At 39.0% G+C, this 22,050-nt stretch overlaps 1 protein-coding gene across 2 annotated transcripts; it reads left to right on the top strand.

The window, feature by feature from the left end:
- The first annotated feature begins 595 nt into the window (after positions 1-595).
- Positions 596-20,141, top strand: LOC132087346 (granulocyte-macrophage colony-stimulating factor receptor subunit alpha-like). Of its 2 annotated transcripts, XM_059493439.1 has the most exons (13): positions 596-813; positions 3,893-4,023; positions 8,429-8,546; positions 8,718-8,854; positions 9,820-9,940; positions 11,181-11,310; positions 11,400-11,575; positions 12,435-12,574; positions 14,243-14,275; positions 15,155-15,284; positions 15,897-15,990; positions 16,626-16,707; positions 19,389-20,141. In XM_059493439.1, the coding sequence occupies exons 3-13, from the start codon at positions 8,459-8,461 to the stop codon at positions 19,446-19,448; spliced, it is 1,191 nt and encodes a 396-aa protein (XP_059349422.1). In that variant the 5' UTR covers positions 596-813; positions 3,893-4,023; positions 8,429-8,458; the 3' UTR covers positions 19,449-20,141. The 2 variants fall into 2 exon arrangements, with proteins under 2 accessions (XP_059349422.1, XP_059349421.1); XM_059493438.1 differs by lacking the exon at positions 596-813 and having other exon boundaries at positions 3,834-4,023.
- The last annotated feature ends 1,909 nt before the right edge of the window (positions 20,142-22,050 follow it).

Below are 22,050 nucleotides of genomic sequence, written 5' to 3'. Positions count from 1 at the left end.
AGAAAAGAAAAGAAAAGAAAAGAAAAGAAAAGAAAAGAAAAGAAAAGAAAAGAAAAGAAAAGAAAAGAAAAGAAAAGAAAAGAAAAGAAAAGAAAAGAAAAGAAAAGAAAAGAAAAGAAAAGAAAAGAAAAGAAAAGAAAAGAAAAGAGAAAAGAAAAGAAAAAAAAGAAAAGAAAAGAAAAAGAAAAGGAAAAGAAAAGAATGTAACACCACAAACAACCACCATAAAGTACCTCACACCTGATCCCAGTGTCTGAGCCCTGTGTCCCCCCAGGTCACTCCTTCCAAGCTGTCCCCTTGAATCCCTCCAGATGCCCACCCCACCTACTTACCCACTAGCAAGTTACACATGCAGGAAAGAAAAGAAGGTGACACAGAAAACAGTTCAAAATAGGGTTTTGTAAGGAAACAGGACAGACTGTGTGGACACACAGGGAAAACAGGTGAAATACTCTCAGAATTGTGCACAAGTAGAGGCTAACCTAACATTTGGTATAAAACTGATGGAAGTTTGTTTTTTTTTCCTTTCAGCTGATGGAGACCAAAATACAGTCAACAACATCTGAAAATGAAGAGATAGTATTAGTTGCTGACATCGTGAGATAGCCAAGAAAAATGGAGGAGTCTGAAAGTGCATTTCTTAGACAACTGTATATCCCTGTGGAAAGTCTGGCATAATATATAGGCTTTCTTTACTTTCTTCTTTTTCTTGCATAAAAGCATAATGCAGCCAAGAGAGAATGATACCTTATATACAATCTTTTTAAATGCCATCGTATTTGCTTTTAGTTTTGGCTAATTTTAACTGTTTGGGTAAGTTGTCCTTATTGAATATCTTCTATTTTGTAAATATAATTGGAATATTTTATTCAACAAGTTTTAGTTATGTTTTAATCTTATGGAAAAATAATTGTCTTTCTGTCTCATATTAAAAAGATTAATTATTAATTTATTGACATGAATAAATTTTTTTAAATTCTGATGCCTGAATTTCATTGTTCACTGTCAAAAATAGGTCAGTTCATACTAGAAATTTATTTGGAGTTCTTCAAGTACACATGGGCAACTAGAAAAATGAGATTAATTCAGATTTTTACACGAGACATTTGAGCATTGCTATTGGATTATTAGACTAATTTTATAATGGTACTAGATGTTTTATTATTAGACTAAACATTCCCGGGACTATTTTATTGCACAGGGGCCAATTTATGTATAAGAGTCCACACACACTCTTAAACCCCTAAATGAAGTGGACACATGCAAACTACCTTTAGAAATTAGCCCTGGCCTGAGCTAACCTCTGGACTATGTCCAGGAGCTGTTCAGGACATTACTTGTAAATCCTGGCTGAACTAATGCTGGGAACAGTTGTTCCTGGACATGTTCCAGTGCTGGGGAGCCTTCCAGTGCTGTGCTTTCTCCAGCTTATACCGTGGCTGAGCACAAACAGCTCTTGGCACACCTATTGCCTTTGACACAGTTAATGATTACATTCTGGTCAAAGACTCACCTGGGAAGCTTTTTGCAGCAGGTCAGAACAACAAAACAAATTTCCAAAAGAGGCTGAGTTCATGCTGGACACACTTGCAAGCCATTTATGTATTTTTCCCAGTATGCAGCAGTGGTCAGAGTGGAAATGCTCACAATAACTTGCTAAAAGGGTAGTGGGGCTGTAACAGGCTGCACTGGTTTATATAACCTTGCACAGCAACTCTCCTCTTGGGCAAAATTGCCAGAGTGAGGCATAGTTTGGCTCCAGTCCACCAAAACCTAGCCATGATCTATGAACAACCATTCAGTGGCTCTGCCTGAGGAAGGGAATAGTAAAGTATACTAAAAGTATCAAGACGCTCAAGAGATGGCATGGGGGTCTTGTTAAGTAGAGCCTAAACAAACTGCTCATTTGTTTTCTGTTTCTCCTGGAGAAGGACAATGTATTCAACTGATTCAGGAAAGGTGTTACAGACAGAACCCTGATGAAGTAGTCCAGGCTACAATGCAAAATCACTGAATCATAGAATTACGAAGGTTGAAAAAGACCTCCAAGAACATTGAGTCCAACCCTTGACCTAACACCACCACCTTTTCAACAAAGCCATGCAACTCAGTGCTACATCCAGTCATTTCTTGAACATTTCCAGGGAGGATGAACCACTCGTCATATGGCTTACAAATGGATCAGATAAAACTAATTCAGCCACTGTTTGGGCAGCCTGAAGGCACTGGTCAGGTGATACTGTAATACCATCTTCACATCACCTAGAACCTCACCAGACACAACAGCATGCAAATCCCCTCATCAAAATTAAGCAGGCACACAGATACACACCTTGCATCACAAATATTTGTGACATGGCAGGATGATGCTTTAGAAAAGTTATTCAAGTTGGCAGTGGTAATTGAGGTGGGTGGTGGTATCCAAGTAGGGCACATTTGATGAATAGACAATTTCAGATCGCACTGAACTGGGACTACACATGTACTGAATGTGCTTCTTTTAGGCTGCATAAAATAAGTAAAATAAATCCTTTTGTGAGTAGAAGATTTGAAACACACATGTCCTCTTCCCAAGGTACTGAAAAAGCTGACAAGGACTGAGCCAATGCCAGTATGTGGTTCCAGAAACATAATTCTGCAGCTGAGCTCTGCCTCACACATGCTGTGACTAAACTGTTACTCATTTCAGGTGTTTTCACCCAAGGATTTGAAAAGAAAAATAATATTAACATGTCCTTCTAGTGGGAACCACTGGGCAAAGGTGGGCAAAACTTTGAGCAGTATGAACTGAAAGGCAAGGAAGTTTAAAATTTGAAGTCTGTAGTTTGCTATTGGTGGATCTGGGCATGTACACTAGCAAAACAAAGAAACAAACAAACAAACAAACCCACTCTACAATTTTGGTTCAATGATACCAGGGTTAAGAATAGTTCTTCCTTTAGCAGACAAACTACTAAGGATCTTTCCTCACACCTTAGAAGCCTACGGAATTCTTCACCTTCCTGCTATTGTGCCTGTGTTGGGAGTGGAAGGCAGGGGTTAAATGAACCCCTGTTTGCTAAAAGCACCCAAGAACAGCAGGAAAATTAAAAAAAAAAAAATCCATTATATGCAGATTACATGACTGCATGTCACATGTCATGTAAAACAAATGGGGAAGTGACTAACAGTCCCTTGAGCCACATCTGAAGTTGCTGAAAGTTAAAGCAAATAAAATGGATTGTGCCTCTCATACTTACATGACTGCAAAGATTTTTGCAAATGTAGCATTATGTTATTCAGTAAATGCTTTGGACATTTTCTTTTAATTTCTGCAGTCAGGCACCTTTTCACCTAATATGATACTGTAGACTAAGATGAACCAAACAAAAACAACCCATAGTCAGCAGTGAGAAAGTTCAGAAATTTGGGTCGGGTATTTTCCTTGGCATTTCTTTGCCTGCAAATATGCAAGACAGAACTTTCTTGGCTGTTTATACATACCTGCTAAAGACTGATCTTCCTCAAAGGAGAAACTGGGCCTCTGCAGGGGCCATAACCAGCATAGACAGGCAGTCACTTTAAACATGACCCAACACTACTGTTATTTCCAGAACATATTATTTATGAAAATCTGTTTATATACAGAGGTGGTATTTCTATGAGCATGTTGATATACTGTGACCCTGCTGAGTATTTATGTATTTTTGGGTAATGTGTTTGCATGTTGTGACTATTAATGCTTAGTTCATCAGATATAACAGGAAGGAAGAGTTAGTTGCATGATCTCTTCGTGTGAAATTGTTAACATCTGCCAATCAGGAAACTTAAGGAAGCTCAAAAGCAGTAAGGGAAATGATAAAGTGACCAGCTTTCTAACTTGCAGCATTTGTTACTTAATACTGTCATGCAGTAAAGCAAAGCAAACAGGGAGAGCAGAACATTTCCAGATTCCTGCATGTGACTACAACTACACGTTAAAACGTCCTTGTTGCTGTGAACCAAAATCAAACAAGAAAAATTAGGAGAGTTTTTCAAGAGGAGGTAAGTCTCTCTATGTTGTGTGTTGATTTTTTTAGTGCCACAGAAGGTTTTTTGCAGGATACAAATATTTTCTAGGCATTGTTGGTACAGTCATATTTGCACGTGTACAAAATGTGCACATGTACAAATTTGCACATGTACAAATTAGTGTCCTTCGAGTTTAAGGAATTCTATAGAATATTTCAAGGATTCTTTTACCTGTTTGATTAAAAGTAGAAATGTGTAAATACAAAATTTCTAAAGATTTGTGCAAGATCTAAGGAAGACTATGAAATGTCTGTTATATATATTGCACTATTTGACTTTTTATCTGACATCTATTTTTCAATAACTGAAAGAAATGCTATTTTCTGTACCCTTTCTATAAATTAACTAGAAATAGGTAGATTTCTATTTCTTGGGAGGAGAAAAAAGTAAATCACAAAATCATGGGATGGATGAGGCAGGAAGGCACTTCTGGAAATTGTCCTTTCCCAATCCTTGCTTAGAGCAGGGTCAGCCTCAGCAGGTTGCTCAGGGCTTTGTCCAGTCAGTATCTCCAACACTGGAGACTTCAAAGCTATCCTGGAAAACCTGTTCAAGGTGTTGACTACCTCACAGTAAAGGGTGTTTTCTTGTGTTTAAATTGAATTTCCATTATTTCAGTTTTTGCCCATCGCTTCTTGTCCAGTCTGTTGTCACCACTGAGCAGAGCCTGGCTCTTCCTCATTCCTCACAGCTGGGTATTTGGGCACATGGATATCATCCTGCTGAGCCTTCATCTCTCTGGGATGAACAACCCCATATTTCTCAGCCTCTTCTCATGTGTCAGAGCCCTTTTGCTGGACTCCTTCCTGCAGCTCCATGTCTTTCTTCTCCTGGGGATCCCAGAACAAGACTGGGCACCCCAGGAACCCTCCCTTGACCGGCTGGCAGCACTCTGCCTCGTGCAGCCCAGGGTGCCTTTGGTCTTCTGCTCTGCAAGGGCACACCATCGGCCCTGGCTCAGCCCGTGCTCTTTGCAAGATGCTCTCCAGGTGGATCTCAGCCTCTGCTGGTGCCAGGGGGTATTCCTCCCCAAGCAGAGGACTCAGCACCTTCCTTTGCTGAATTCCAAAAGGTTCTTGTCCCATTTCTCCGGCTTCTCCAGGTCCCTCTGAAGCAAAGATAGTCACATAGCACCCACTTCTCCCAGTTTTGTATCATCCACAGGAATCAGAATACTGATCTAAAAACTGAAATAGTTGTATTTAGGCAGCAATTTGATAATAACATTTCTTGGCATGCATTGTAAGATTTCTATTCCTATTTCAATGCTTCCAGGAAGGTTTAGCCAGTGTATGATATTGTCCATATCTCGGCAATGTATAAGTATCCCTTTATCCTCACATTACCATATGAGCAAAATATAAAGTTTCATTTCTGGAAGAGTGTCATGGGCAGGAGTAATTTTCCCAGAGACACTGAAGCAAATAAGTCACTGGTCTCAGGTGACATTTTCTGGTGCCATCCTGCACTCACAGCCTAAGAGCAAAGACAATAGACTGAGAGGATAAGAATTGAGAGTGCTTAAGTCAGTATTTAGTGCATGATTTCTGTGGAAATCACTACAGGCTACCTGACAGTATTTTATTTCTGACACATTGATAAGGTGGATAGACTGGGCTTATAACAAACTGCCCTGGAGTGAGCTAAGAGTTGAGGTGTCTGGAAAACAGGTGCTTGAGCACCCCTGGGGCTCTCCCCTGTGTAGCAGGATAGACACACACTTCTGAGGCTACCCAGGGGAGAAAGAGGAAAGAAGAAAGGCAGAAAAAAATCATCCAGTTTGGGCATTTTCATCCCAATAAGTTCTATTTTGATGAAATATGAGGACATATAGCTTACAGCAGAATATGTATGGTTTTTCTGGTCTGATCCTCCAAATAACACTCACAATCATTTTGACATAAGGGTTCTTTCTGGCACCTTCAGTACTGAGGTGACTTCAGTCCAGAGAGAGCTTTACCACACCTGTCTGAAGAAGACCAGTCTGGAAGAGAGTGGAGGTCTTTGATGCAGAAAATTCCTAAAAATATTATTGGAGCCACCTGTTTGGCCACTGTACAGAAGGTCTGGATTGCTCAGCTGAATGTTTCAGGGCTCACCACTGCTCCTACATGGCCCATCCTGCCTCCAAGCGGAGAAAAAACAGAGCACCTGGCTATGTGTTGGGGCATTCAGCTGGAATGGCCATTTCTTATGAGGAAAGGCAATGCTTACAGGCCCTGCTATTCCCACTGCATATCCAATGAAATGTCCAGAGTGTGGAGACAATGATGCCAGCAAACACTTCTCTAAGCAGAGAGGGCTGTGGATGATTCCTATGGCAGTGTCCCAGATAAGCATTTCCATGAGAAAGCGTGAAGGGTACCTGCAATATGGGGCTGCACTCATGTGTAGAAAACCTGAGGGAGATTTTTAAAGAACAGGAGTAATCAGAACAGAGAGGGAGATCACAAGAAAAATGAAACAGAAAATAAAGGAAGGGTGAGCAGACAGTTGCCAAAGAATAGGAAAACAAATGCCTAGAAAAGGAATATGAGGAAAGGAAGGGGAAAATGTTGAGTGACTGAACAGAATGGCCAAAACAGAGAAAATATGATTAAGAGGCTAACTGGAAGGACAACAGGTCTCAAGATTCTCACGTGCATTGCTGGGGTGGTCCCTGAGAGCACAGGAAAGTGGAAATAACTGTTGACAATATCTCACAGAGCATTCAATGGCCAGTCCTCCATACTGCTTGTACTTGAGATTCTTCAGTATCGCTTCCCAGCAGCCTAGGCCACATCCTTACTGCAGAATGATGATTTACAAATATGGATGCTGCAAGAGATAAGCAGGTTAGAGTGAAGAGTCTGTCTCTGTTGCAACCCCAAGGCCCAGCTTCAATCCTGGGGGTGTGATGGAAATGTCACATCAAGCCAATTTCCAGGAAATGTGACACGCCTTCTGAAAATATTCAAGGTTACAGAATGACTTGGAACATCAGGGTGGATTTTGCTTTCACCACAAGTAGAGTCAGTTTGAAATCAGCATCCTGACATAACCATAAAAATTAATATAGAAGGGCTGATTAGTAACAAAATATTACCACGTTTCTCTTTTTCTTCAGTTTGTAAGAATTTAATTCAGTTTTAAAATTATCCTTAGTACTATCTGTAATCAAGAAAATTGCTGCTACAAAGTTGCACTGCTAGGTAGTGCTAAAGCAAATGAAAATTTAACCAGAGTTGCTTCTTCATGTAGAAAAAAAAAGAAAAAAAGCTGGGAATAGAGAAATCTTTTCCAAAAAGTTTTAACCTCCTTGGAGGAAAGGAAAATTGTCATAAGATGAGCAATGTTTGACAAGAGCTGATGCCAGTGTTAGACTAGCTTTGCTCAGTCCTCCATACTACATGAACGAATGTAGAGTCATCCTTTGCAGGTTCTCACACTTCCTTAGAAATTTAAATTGCCTACAGTGATCTGGAACATCTGACTCCTTGGTTTCTGACACTGAAGCAAGATAAAATTTGAAGTAGACTATTTTGTATGGATGGAAACCTCTAAGACCAGTGGGAGTTATGTAGCTGGAAAAGTGGAGACCCATTTGTGACAGGAATAAACACTGTGGTGCCCTGACCTTGGCTGGCCACCAGCTGCCCACCAAGCTGCTCTCTCACTCCCCTCTCTTCCTTATTCTCTACTTCCCCTCAGCAGACAATATCTAGCCATTCCCTGGGACAGGGGGCTGCAGTACACATGGCAGTTTCTTTGGAAGTCAAATGTCTGGACAAGAATGCCTCATCCCATCCCAATCCTCCTTTCTCCCAGGTTTTATTGCTGAACATGATGCCTATAATACGGGATATCCCTATCAGCTGGGGTCAGCTGTCCTGGCCCTGTTCCCTCCCAGCCTCTGGCTCACCCCTGTCCCACTGGCCTCTGCAGAGTTGGTGGGATGGGGTTGGAGAGACAGCCCTGGTGCTGTGCCAGCACTGCTCAGCAGCAGCCAGAACACTGCTGTGTTGTCAACACCAACCTAGCTGCTAATGCAAAGCGCAGCATTGTGATGTTCTCATGATCAGAAAGCAAGAAAACCTGACTTTCTGATGGTGCAGTTGGGATAGATATGTGGGAAAAAGTAATTGTCAGTCATGGTCTCTGCACTGAATACAGTGAGTGTATTTATCATCATGAGAGTCCATGGCCACTTTATCTCAAACTACTTTGTTATGGGCAGTATCATGGCTATTCAGTTAGTTCAAAGAAGAGGTGCCTGAAGCACATCCTCTGCTTGGCTTTTCTAAAGAATATTTTTAAAAAATTAAGTTTTGCAAAGCCAAAATACTTCAACATTATTTTCCTTTCTTTTTTTTTAATATTCTCCTTTTTCCTTCTGAAGGTTTCATTGTCTCTTTCCAGAGAAGGAAATATGTTTGATACTCCTGGACTCGTTTGTATGATTTTGTGGCATATGATGCTGTTTCATCCCTTGCATGCTGACATCCAGTGTATGGAGTGTAAGTACATTTTTGCAGATATAATCTGAGAAACAAGGTTTAACTCTTCATTTATCAGAGATGCTTGCAATGAAACTGGCAATTGCTATCTTAAGCCTGACAGGTACCATCCTCTGTATTCAACCAAGGCAATAGCATATCCTTAATGAACTTATGCTGCAACACTTTCAGCAGACACACAGGAATCCCCTATTACAAATGTGAGTATGGAGTGGAGAAAAATGGAACTGTCCTGGCAGAGCAGCAGGAACTTCTCTGAGTACAGATGTATCATCATGGACAGAGGCATGGAATATATGCACACAGAGGTAAACTTGCTATTCATTGAGAGAAATAATTGTTTTTATCAATAATTGTCCTTTTATCAATTTCACTTACATTGAAAAAAAATGAATGTTGCAGATTACATCTGACATGTGGCTGTTTGCAGTCTACAGCTTGATCTCTTGGGGGCTGTGGGAAGCCATCAGCACTGCCTGGGTGTATTTACTGTGATATGAGCACCCAATGCATACTAAAGAATTGAAATTCTGACAGGAAGAAAGTGATAGCCTGAACTGCAGCTATGTTGAATCATGAGTAGGGATGTAGCTGCTGAAAAAAAGGGGCTGTGAGATTAAGTGAGACTTCTAGAGACTTTAAAGAGACATAGCAAGAGACCTCCCACAAAAAAAAAAAAAAAAATCCCAGAAACACTGCCATGGATTATGGTTATCTTAAATTCTTCACTTGTTTCCCAGTAAACTGGATCCTGCCTGTAGCACAGGCTATGTTATAAACCCACATTATCAAAAGAGTAAAACAGGAAGCTCAATGGAGATAAAGATGGTTTATTTAGCCTAGCAAAGCAGGTGGCTTAGAAATACACAGTACAAAATACATCACATCTTTATGGAAGATTATATGTATAACACCACAGACAGTTTTTAACCCCTGAGCAGGTCAGATGAGGACTTTTGTTTTGCTTAATCCTTCAATTAAATTCCTTTGTGGCTCCCCTATGTATTTGCCATTTTCTTTATGCCACTCCTAAAATACTTACACACTAGTGTAGCATCCAACTCCTGAGCTGCAAAGCTTTTTGTGTAGTTATGTTTTTGATTCCTCAGTTCCATTCTATATCACCCTTGAGTGCTAAAGGAGAGAGCTGGTTTTTGTACCAAATACATGCATATACATGGAATTGCAGTCCTGAGTTGCACTTGCATAGCCAGCCTCATTTAACATCAGAAGAGAAAAAGCAGAGAAATAAAATACCATGTTCCCTTTACAGGTGGATAGTCCACTATGCAGCTTTCCACTGGAACTACACATGCCTATGCACAAAGGGCTAACCTTTGTCATTGAAGTGCCAAGCACAAACATCTCAAAACAATGCAGCTTTCTCCCTGGAGGTAATGTATGTGGTCTGGCTAAGGTTTTATGTATTTGCAGTCTTTTAAAGGTAAACACTGCCTTAGAAAACAGTTACTTACATAGTAGGCAACTGCTATATTTTCTATTAAAAGCTTTTTTTTTCCAGATCTGTTAAAATTATTTGCTCTGTAATAAATGTCTCCATCATTCTGCAAGAGATGTATTACAACAAATGTATCCATAAATGCATTATTCTCTTTTATACTAAGGCTCCAAAATGCTAATAAATTACAGTGGTTTAAGGGTGGAGTCAAATAACCCTTCTGGCTGTTACAAATGAAAATGTTAGTACTTACTGGACTGTTGATGAGTTTGTTGTGACCCATTTTTGCCTTCCTTCTCAGCTCAGAGTTCTCCATTAAAATTCCCCAGCCACCAGGGGTGCAGCAGTTGTGTGTAACTGGGGTATTTCAGACACGACAGAAGTGATAGATTAGCAGCTTTCTCATGTCTGAGCAGGGAAAATGCTCACTGCTCTTCTCTTCCTGTGGATTTGTCAGCAGAAACATTCATGGTGACCCTCAAAATACATGCCAGAACACCCAAAACTTCAGTGTGTCTCCCCTGCCTTCCAAGTGTGCAGCTTTCCCAGAGGATTCCCCTGTTCTTTATTGGGCACTGGAGAGGGATGGAGTCAGTAGCACAGGAAGCCTCCATGCTCTCACTGGATTTAGGACATAGGACAGTAAGAAGCAGAAAAGTGGTTGAAGAAGAGAGGAAGAGGCTGAACATGCCTGCTCAGCCCAGCCATGAGGAACCTCCAAAAGCAGCGAGGTTCCTGTTTCAGTGTGCACCAGAAAACAAAAGAACAAGTCACTGTCACCCACATGAAGGTGGAAAGAACTAAGGAGGAGCCTGCTTGATTGGAGAGCAGGAAAAAGTCCAACCTCACTTTAAAAGTCTCAGCTTTTTAAATACTCTGTGTAAACATGTCAGGAGTAGTTTCCTGGGTGTTACTTGCAAAGGGAGAAATACTTATCTTTGTAGCAGCATGGATGGTATTAAAAGGCAGTGTGCCTTCCTTTACTTGTGGAATGCTTCACTGACAGGTTTCACAGTTCAGAGGCAGTTAAAGTGGAGTGAGAGTTTTCTCTCAGTTGTCACTCCTAACCCAAGCAATAGCAGCAGGTGTCTAACATAGCTGAGTGTGTGCCATGATCCTCCAGCTTGGAGGACTCCCATGAATTTTCCTCACCATGGATATTCCTGGGTTTGCAGGCATGAAGGGCTCAGCCATTGAAAACTTCTCCTGTGTGATTTATAACATCTTCCTCATGAACTGCACTTGGCAGGCAGGAAGGGATGCTCCAGCAGACACACAGTATTTTCTCTACTGGCAGCAGTCAAGGTAAGTAGGTCTGCTTGAGACAGGGAAGTCTGAATTCTCACTCAACACATCAGTGCTCATGTTTAACTAAAATACTTTGATGTATGCAGAGGTGAAGAGGAGATGGAATGTGAGCTTTACATTAAAGATGAAAATTTCAGAAATGTGGGATGCATCTTCCAAAACGTGAGCATAGGGGATGAAAAAGCTTACTTCCTGGTGAATGGGTCTAGCAACAACTCCCTGATCCAGTTCTATGACGAGTACATTGACCTGTATAACATTGGTAAGTAATTCAGCATTTTACTTTATTACTCTTTTATAAAATAAGGAAGTGGGGAATTTTTCTTGAAAAGCATATTAAAACGAAGTCTGTAGCTGTTGCAGGATCTGCACTGCAGGGCAGACTTTGCTTCCAACAGCTAACAGAATACAGCTCCAAAACTTGACTAAAACAAGCAGAGGCAGCCTGAAAAAACTGCTGAGACAAGAGGTGTGCACATAGTCATGGATTCCAAGTAACGAAACACAATGGTTAGATTTCTAAGGCCACCTCTCCTAAGTGCTTATTTTACCATCCCATAATTTCACACCTCTCTGAGAGCCACAAGAGCTACATGTCCTAAAACCTGAGTGAGGTTCAGCTTCCAAATTAGGACTCTGTTAGTTAAATATGTGGGTACCTCTCTGAGTTAGGTGTTTAAGCCCCAAGAGAAATCAGGTCACACTGAGTCAACTATATTATAGGCACTCCAATTCAGATGTCTTGAATGCATCATGAATAATGCCACACACAAAAATACTTCCTTCCTTTTTCCCATGGAAACTTGCATTGTCAATGTGAGGTTGGAAAACAGATGTAGAAGAAAATGGCACTCTGCTGATTGCACTAGTGAATTACACAAAATCTTTCATACCTTTTCTTTACATGAACTTCATTTACTTCAGATGTCCAAAAACTGCAGTGATATACACTCAAGTTTTGGTTAGGTATTTTACTGCTGTTTACCAGATAACTTCAGTTAGCACTAGGAGCCCACAGCTGTACATCAGCTGCCTCACCTTCACACGCATTTTGCTGTGAAGGCATGAGTTGTAGCTGCTTACTGACCATGCTTATATTAATTATTCCATTTTTTCCCCAGAAATACTCACTGCTCCATTAAATGTCACTGCCCATTGTACCAGAGATCCTATGGGTTGCATAATTATGTGGCATCCACCCCTTACAAGTCATGTGGAAAACACAAAGTGTTTTCAGTATGAAATTAGCATACAAAATAAGGTAAAAAACAATTTCTTGGTTTGTATTTGGTACTGTACCAATGCTCACGCATATCTATAATATGTACATTTCTGACTTCTTTATTTGTTAATTTTTCTCTCATAAGCTGTAGTTTCCTCCTGCTAGTTTTCCTGGTCTCATATCCCACCTGTCATGAACTTCTGCAGCTCAGGGGCTTACTATGGCAGCAACTGCTCAGCCTCAAGACCATTACAGGAAAGACCAGCTAAGGGTTAAACATAAATATACAACTGCAATAAAGCACCACATCATAAATCTCATTTTTTTATTAAAAACAAGACCAACAGCTTGCAGGCTGTTTGGATTACCTGGATTCTGTATCTTCCACGCATTAATAGTATTTACCTTGGTACCTATTGGTACAAGGAGCAATTGAAGCAATGCTGCTTTCCAGCTGGTTGGCATAATTGACAGTAAGATCTTGTGTGAAATGCTTATGAAGTTCTACATGAATATATAGATCACAATATAGCAATATTGCCAAAACATTTATTTGAAAGAAATACGTATTAAGTCTTGTTTCCTGCGCCACAATCAGAATGGGTGGGGTTCAGTGTAGATTTCTACATCTGAGTAGGAAATTCATCTCCTAGGCTGAGACACCTTAATGTAGGTGTCTGCACACGAGCAGGGATATCTCCTAAGGGTCAGTGCCCATCCGGGGCTCCCTGCTGTGGAGCACCAGGTGCCTCACAGCCCTTGAGGTGCTGAAGGTACCAGCAGCACTGACATGGAGATGGCAGCTACAGCTCACACCTTCCAGGAGGCACCAACAGAGGCAAGACAGCTAAAGCAGCACTACACACCTAAGGTTTAGGCAACTCATTTGCACCCTGCTCATTCCCAGCACAGGCTGATGAGTTCCATCACATCCTAAGCTAAAAGCACTCATGTGACAGTGAGAGATGGGGAAATGCTAGTCTGCTTTACAGTCAAAGACACACTGTGGGTGTGTTTTCTGTAATGAGACATTCCTTCCAGTTATACCTTTCTGACTTTTCCATAATGTTGGCTATGCTGATATTACATGGGATAGATGTTTCCAGGACCTCAGCTTTTCAATGCTTTCTGACTAAAAGTCACTGCTGTTGAATTTGTTCACTCATTTTTGAACCTATCCTTTTCTTCAAAATTTTCAGGTTCTTTGATCCAGGTCAATGTTTGGTTCCAGTTGATTAAGTTTTGATTGCATAGGATATGTAAGCAGCTCTTCACAGAAAGCCCCTGAGCATGGATAAGTCCAACAGAGACTTTGACAGGAAGGAGGGCAAATTCACTATTCACATCAATTTTCACAAACTATTGTGAAATCACAGGTTCCAGATCTGCTGTGTTTGTAGGATGATGTGATTGCTTGTGTAATTTGGATATGGATGAGAACGCATAGTGTATATAAAAATACCCTTAGTAGTAAATACAGATTCTCACATCTACTGATAAATAATTAATATTTCCTTCCTTTTCTAAAAGGAAATGTAGGAAGACAAAACTGAATAAAATTCAGGGACATTACTGGAGAATATTATCTGATTGATTTTTCAGTTGAAAATAACTTATGGTCTTCAAAAGCAAGAAAATGAGAACAATCTAGAGAAATATTTGATTGATAAAAAATAATAAAAATTAAGATTTGTCTTTGTTTTGCAGGATGAACCCACAGAAGAGAAAAAGCTTCCTCGTGTAAGTATTCTTGTCACATACAAATTTGTACTTTTGCCTACTTAAGCATGTAAATACCATTACAGAAAATACACTTACTTATAGAACTACAGGTTTTGTATCAATGTAGCAATGAGAATTCAGAAAAATATGTTCCTGTGATATCTTTAAGTGTAAACCTAATATATCCATTTTGGATGGAGTAGGCAAATTTTTCCATGCATTTCACAAAACTTCATACATTCCATCCATTGCACAAATAGATTTTGTTAATGACAGATGTGACATTTTGCTTGCTAAAAACCTGAAACACTCTTTCTCATTGGAATAATATCACTGATAGCTCAGGACAGCTAGGCAAAGGGAGCACAACAATCTTCAAAACCTGGGGAATTTAATAAATACTGTCAGTCTGCCCTCAACAAATGAGTGGTCTTCTAAGCCTTGGAAGGGCTTGACAGATTCCAGACTTTGTATAAAGTATTATGAGGCCAAATATAACTTATCTGTTATTGTATTCTCTCAAGAACATTAAATCTTTTTAGCAATGACCAACACCATCCATGCCTGTTTAATCTCCATGAAGGTTGCAAGGGGAGTTTACAGGGTACTTCTCCAACTTCTGCTTTGTGTCTTCAGATTTCTTTAGGATCCACAAACATGGATACCAAAAAAAAATAAAAAGTGTCCATAAAGCATAATAAAAGAAATCAAAGACAAAATAAACTTTAAAAAAAATAACCTTAAAAAACCAGGTAGTTTTGCTGGCGAGATAGTACATACCTAAAAAAAAATCTTACAAATTATTTTTTTTAGAAACTGTAACAGGAAATTTACCCAAAACCTTTGTTAATGTTTGCCTATGAGGTGAAATGCAGAGTCTGATCACTTTCCTTTTAGGTAAGGAATGACAGATATGAATTCCAAAATTACAATGAGAAAAAAAGATACATTCTGAAAATCAGAGCACGTGGAAAAAACTGTCTTGTCAGCTCAAACTGGGGGGAATGGAGTGAACCCATCGAGTTTGGTAAGACTATGATTTTTTTTTCCACTATTACTTTGCTTCCCTTTCTTCCTCACAGTCACAGAAATGAATAAAATCTTAATTTTTACCCAATTACATGGAAGGAACTGGATGGATTTTATTAATGGGCGGAGTAGCTCCAATAGTCTGGCAGGAGAGCCTTTGATTAGCTGGGATTGTGAAGGCAGCAGTGCTCAGATGCCAGGGCCACAGAAACAGAGACAAACCCACCCTTGTCTTTGGTCTGCTGTGATGAGGCTGCCTCTCTGTTATCTTAAGTTTTTACATGAATATCATCCCCTTCCTTCTGCATCTTTCTTTTTACCCTTTACACTAATTTTGCTCTATTAATTGTTCTGTAAGTCTGTTTATTCTTGTCTCTTTCCAGAATTTAAAAAAATTCTCAAAATTTTTATTCTCTAAATTTAAAACATTTGAAAATATTTAAAATGTATCAAGTCTATCTACATTTTTGGACAAAATTCTATAATGAAGTCAAGTTGAAGTCTTTTAGACCATCCAAGAAATGTAGTGAAATTTACATTCATTGCATCATGCAGTCACAAAGGCAGCTTTTTACCATGCTAAAATATTTCTCTCTCTTTCCTGTTTCAGGTCAAGGGAAAGATTACTTTATTTTTGTGATTTTATTTCTGATTGCACTTGGAACAATCTCAATTACACTTGTCCTGTATTGTCTTTTCAAAAGGTAAATCAACTTTTTTTCTGTAGACACTGACAGAGTATTATCTATATGAAACACATTCCTATAACCTCCTACTTTCCTACCTGCAAATTAAAATAATCTGACTGTCAATGTCATGAACTATTACCACCAGGATTGCTGTGGATGGTCCTTTGGCATGCAAAATCACTAAGTGGAAAAGGGGGAAAGGATGTTGAAGTTATTAAGTAATTGATTCTACCAGATCCTAAAAAAGCTTTTTTGTACTTATGTTTAAGCATTTAACATCCAGGTTGCTTTGAAGCCATTGGCTATATACAGTACCAGACAAGAGGGAATCCAAATTAACATATTCTTATTTTGAGAAAACTTCTCACTCAGGGGTGAAAGTTATGTCACATGATTTATTCAAAGTAATTTATTAATAACTTATTTACTGTGATTCTAATCACAAAATAAATTTTAATAACCCAAATGCTAAGTGTAATAATAGTTATCCACCAGTTACCCCACTGAAAATATTTTCTCATTTAATTTGTAGAGCAATAGATAGTAATACTTGAAAGTAAAAAATGTCCTTAAGTTACACCACAAAAAGTTTGTATAAGTTATATTAGCAGAATTTTCAACTTCTCCACAATCCCATTTTCTACCCAAAGGTACTGCAGTTTCAAGAACCTATTTCCTCCCATACCACAACCAAGAGACAAATTCAATGCATTAACTGATGAAGATATTCAGGTATGATTTCTTCTCAATTCAGTCAAATTTGTTAACTACAAACCAGAACAGGCCAAAGACTAGAAGAGCTGACTTATAAAAGAAGTGTTAACATTTGGTCCAAAACTAATTTCTGTCACGCAAGCTATTCTGCTTTGAAACCTGAAATGCTCTATGCCAACACTGAAACAAAAGATTGTCCTGAAGATATTTGCAGACATATTTTAAGATCAGAATTTACGCCTTTACTGAGTGTAAATTTATTGTGATTTCTGTGTGTACCAGCTTTGCAAGGTTGCTGTTCATACTTTAAAAAGACCCAAAGTGAGGATACATTTTCCATTAGTATTTCCATTAGTTTTCAAACACCAATGGTCATAATATAATGTGAATATATATTTCATAATCCTGACCTATACCCATGTAAAAATCCTGTCACACTTAGTGCAAATCAACAAGGCTGGAAAGACGTAAGAGTTAAACTAACCTTCCTCTTGCTTCAACACAGGATTTGCAATTTCAGGGTTTTGTGTAAATTGTATTTGACCAATTTACTGTAGTATCCCTGTGCAGCCTATTCTGCATGTTTATTTAGCCTTACTTTAAAAAAGCCTTTTTAATAGCTTGGTTTAATGCACCTAAAATCCATTACTTTTTACCCTTATTCCTTTCCTGTTTACAGTATCTTACACACTTGCACACTGTCAACAGCAAGTAACTCTTTTGTCCATCTGCACACATCATGACAACCAGGCTTCAAACCATTCCTGCTTGGCTAAAGCAAAGACATTCTTGAAGTCAGTAAATCAAGTTAGTCATTAATTGCCTAAAATTCAGTGGGCAACACCATGCATTCCAATGAGGATTCCAAAAGTGACACATATATTTGCCTTCAATTGTTTACAAAGAATCCCCAAATCTCTGATTACTAAAACTCTCCAGTTTTGGTAACTATATACCAGCTTGCTGTCCTGATTAATTTGTGTTTGGCCCTACCACTTTTGGCTTTCACAGAAAGTAGGTAGGACTGTGACTTAGATAGGTTTCCTCATACACCTTAAGTCATAAATACCTGGTTTCTCACTTCCTACCAGGCAGCCAGAGCTAAGCCTACAGAGCAGCAGCAGCAGTCCACAGTCCATCACATTAAATAATATAGCTGGGAAAGTAACAAGCCCTTTTTGTAAAATTGCATAGTGATTGCTTGCTTTTCCTGAACTTGAGTGGCTTCCAAATTCCTGTGCATAGACACTACCAAACACACTCAAATCATTCCCCTACAACCCAGAGGCCTTTGTGGATGAGGTTTGCAATCTGTGGCTCAGGCACTTCCATGCAGGGAGCAATGCAGCAGCAGCAGCGGCCAGAGTTAAATGAAGCCCTCACATTACCTAACACTTGCCAACCACCGCTGTGAAGATAATTCATACGATTTTGACATGTTTAAACAGTTTGATCTACTCCTAAAATCTAATTTTATTTTACCTCTTCTCTCCAAAGTCAGTACCTCTAACATTAATTGAATGTTGTAATTCTTTAAAGTTATTAAAATAACACAGTACAAAAAGTACATTTTCAAAAGCTCTCCTCCACTGAATAGCAAACACTCTCCCTGACATTTAGTGCTAATGGATTTTTGAGCTGTTTTGAAACGTGAAGTATCCTTTGCTAATCACACCTTTTTAAATTTTGCATTTCCTCATTTTCCCTCTATTTACTCAACGACCTTTCACATTTTCTAATTCTTTTCCCCTATTACACAACTTTTTCTGAGATAGCTGGAAAAGCTCATGATTAAAAAAACCTAACTTTCTGCACTGCATCCTTAAAACATTCACATTAAAGAACTGCCAATTTTATTTGCTTTAAGATCCTACCAAATCATTCAGTGCATCAGACAACTTGCACTCCTCTAATCCATTCTATTTTACTCATTTTACTACAGACCAATGATTTTCTAGTCACTCTCCTAATTTGCTTTCCTCACCATTACAGAGTTTTATCATCTCTTGCTTGGAGTTAAATATAGTCCAAGAACTTGCAAGATACACTCTGTGCACTTTCCTTGGAGAACAGTAAAGTAGCCCAAAACACCATGACCACAAAGCCCTGCAGAGCTTTACCCATTCTTCAGCTTTCCTAGAAAAGAAGTTTCCAGAACACCCTGGTTTGATGTTCCACAACATACTCTCAGTACAAGAGCAAGCTTGCTTTTTTAACCTGTTTTTCCCATCAGTACTACCCCTCCCTTTTTTCTTTTTTTTTAGTTATTTATCTTCCCTCAAAACTTTAAACTCCAAGTGCTCTATGAGTACTACAATCTTACCTAGCAGCAGGCATTCTCCCAGAACCCCAGGTTAGCCAATGTAAAAATGTGTGATAGCAACCAAAATACTTTATCTACATGCCAAGCCAATTCCTACATATGGAAAATTCAGCCAATACTGGCTGAATAAATTCCTTCTATTTTCTCTAAGGTTGTCCAGTGTCTAAACCAGCTTCTTTCTCCTGCTGACAGCTAGTACTGCTCAGACATATTGAAACATTCTTTAACTCTTTTGAAACTGGTTTCGCCTGCCTTGCAATCATTTATTAAGTAATAAAAGACCAAGATGGGATGCCTTTGGTACTGCTGAAACTAATGTTCAGAATGATACCAACTTATGGTCTACTGCATGATACAAAATTTTCTTTCCCTTTAGACAGAATATGTAAATCTACCAACAAAAAGTCATACTGAGAAAATAACTACAATTGAGTGATCCGACTTTCCAAAAACACACCTGACTCCCCAACATGAAAGAAAATTATGGATCCTGCTGACAAGTACTTCAAACCAGTCAATAAAAGAATATAATCACCTATAGAACTGTTTGCCTCCTTAAAATCCACTTAAATGGAGCAGATTAAAACAAGGGAGAAAAACCAGTGGAATTTGTTCTTTTCCTTTTGTTCAAACCCACAATGCCTGGCAACTAAGCTTTTCTGCAAGCACCTACTTTGAAGAAATGCTTGAACCTTGCTAAGAGGTTTTTCACAATGTGAGACAAGCCCTCTTAGCCAGAATGAAGCTGCTACTACTCATCGTCATTGCTATGAAGCTTCTTGCCTCTCATTATAATGATTTCCTGTAGGCTGACAGCCTTGCTGTATAATGCCACAGCAATTATACTGTAATTTTTATATGCCCAGTTATTTTCTAAAGCACAAACCAGCTATTTAGAATGTGTTAAAATTTGCTCTTTGGTCTTCCAATCAGTACCACCAAGCTGTCCCAATATGTGCAATTAAGTTTATGCAAGAACAAAAAATAAAATTATACTTGTCAAATGTAATTATTTATACTGGTCTTATTCAGGCATTTCACGGCTCAGTATTGCAACTGTAAATAGACCTCTACAACACTGTGATCCTGTGCAGCTTTAGTACGTACTTCAGTAACACAAATAGCATTGAAAGCCTTCAAAAAAATCTAACAGTTGTGAGAAATGAAATAAAATCTAATATTTAATGGCTAGATCTTAAATGTAAAACTTCCTCACAAATGCATTTTAGTTTCTCCCTTCAAAGGGTGCAAATGCTACTTCCAACACCTTTTAAAAATAATATAGGCTTTAGATGCCAGTATTTTCTTTTAGAAATGCTGGATGTTTTCCTGTTTATACTATTCAAAATGAATGAATTCCAGTGTTTCAATAAGACAGAGAACAAATGTTTTTTTTAAAAGTCTCATTTATTGTTTGCCTCTTACATCCCTAAACTGCATCACACACTGGAAATTGCTGCTGCATGACTAAGGGAAGCCGTATATTAAAAATAAAAAAAATCTGAACACCACAAATTAGTTCATATTCAATGTACAGCATAAGGAAATTGCAGTTCGAGTTTAACTCTGCGTCCTGGTTTAGAGCAAATTTGGGAGGTTTTGTTTCTTTTCCTATTTCTTTTGGTTAAGCCTTGTTCTGAAGGAGAGATTGGGTGTGAAAGTCCTTCCCTGTCAGGGGCTGCTGAAGAAACCACATTTGGCTTCTCTCACAAAGCTTGGGCTCGCTCACAAGGAGGTATCCCATAATCATCTCTACCCTTGCAAGGCACTGATACAGAAAGAAACCTGATTAATGCTTTTTTATAGACAAAATGTCTTCCCCTGCTCCCTCAGAGAACTGACTGGCAGGGTTAACACCAAATGCCCTGCCTGCACGAGAGGGAGCTGCTACTGCCCCACAGGATGCAAGAACCACTTGCAGCAGGTACATGAAGTCTGCCAGTAGCCTGTGTACAAAGTAGCTGTGTAATGTCCTTACATTCTCATACAGATGTTGAAAGCAGTGCTTGTGCAACAGTGAAAGGAAAAAAGTACACTCAGGAGGAAGGTAATAACCAGCCAAAGCCAAGCAGGTAATTTAAATACTCCATCTTGAATAGCAATCTCAGAAGGCACACAGAAGAACTCAAGACAGCTCAGTCAGCCTTCAATGAGTCATACAGTGACACTTTTTCTTTCTCAAGATATAGGGAGAGCTCCTTAAACATGAAAATTAACGCCTTGTTTTCCTCTACTGGTCCCTCTAGGATGCCTTTGCAGATTACAAAATACAAAAGATTATATACATATGAAGAACAGCACATAAGTATTACAATATCTCAAAGAGCAGTTATGAGAAATTACTCAATCTGGTCTTCTGACCATCCCTAAACATCAATCAATTAATACTGAAGGCTGACCTACTCTGATCTATTATTTTACAGCTACATAGAAGCACACACATTCCCTCCCCACAACCCTTCAACTTCACCTATTGGACTGCAACTCATTTCAGATTAAATTCAAGCTTCCACAGAGCCACTGACCACTGCTACAGATGAGGCCAAACAGTGCCTGAATGGCACTATCAATATTTCCAACCTGCAGCAACAATACAATACATAAGTCACTCAGAAGTTGAAGGCATTTACTGGGTTCCTGGGTTTTTGCATGAATGCCATGATGCTTTCCATACTGATTTGACCAAAAATTATTTATTTTAGGCTGTTTTACCAAGGGCAAGAGCATTACTTTTCACCAGTCCTTGGTACTTTGGGTTTTCCTAGCACTACAACTGAACCCCCACCCCATAATTTCACATCATAGAAGTTGTAAATAAATTTTTAAGAATCATGCAAAAAGCCACTTGCAGCAGCCCATCATACACTATCAGGCACAAAGAATGGGAGTGGTTTCTATTAGTATAACCCATGCTTGCCCACCCCTCCTCTCTAAATATCTCACATTTAATTATTTTTTTAAAAAGCTTATTTGTGTAAAGGTATCAGAGGACCCATAATCTGAAACAAGTTTTGAAATACAAGAGGCTTTTCCAAAGC

The sequence above is a fragment of the Ammospiza nelsoni genome, chromosome 2 (genome assembly GCF_027579445.1).
Source record: "Ammospiza nelsoni isolate bAmmNel1 chromosome 2, bAmmNel1.pri, whole genome shotgun sequence".
Lineage (NCBI taxonomy): Eukaryota > Metazoa > Chordata > Aves > Passeriformes > Passerellidae > Ammospiza > Ammospiza nelsoni.
The sequence above is the reverse complement of the archived record's forward strand: the minus strand, read 5'-3'. Positions and strand labels throughout refer to the sequence as shown.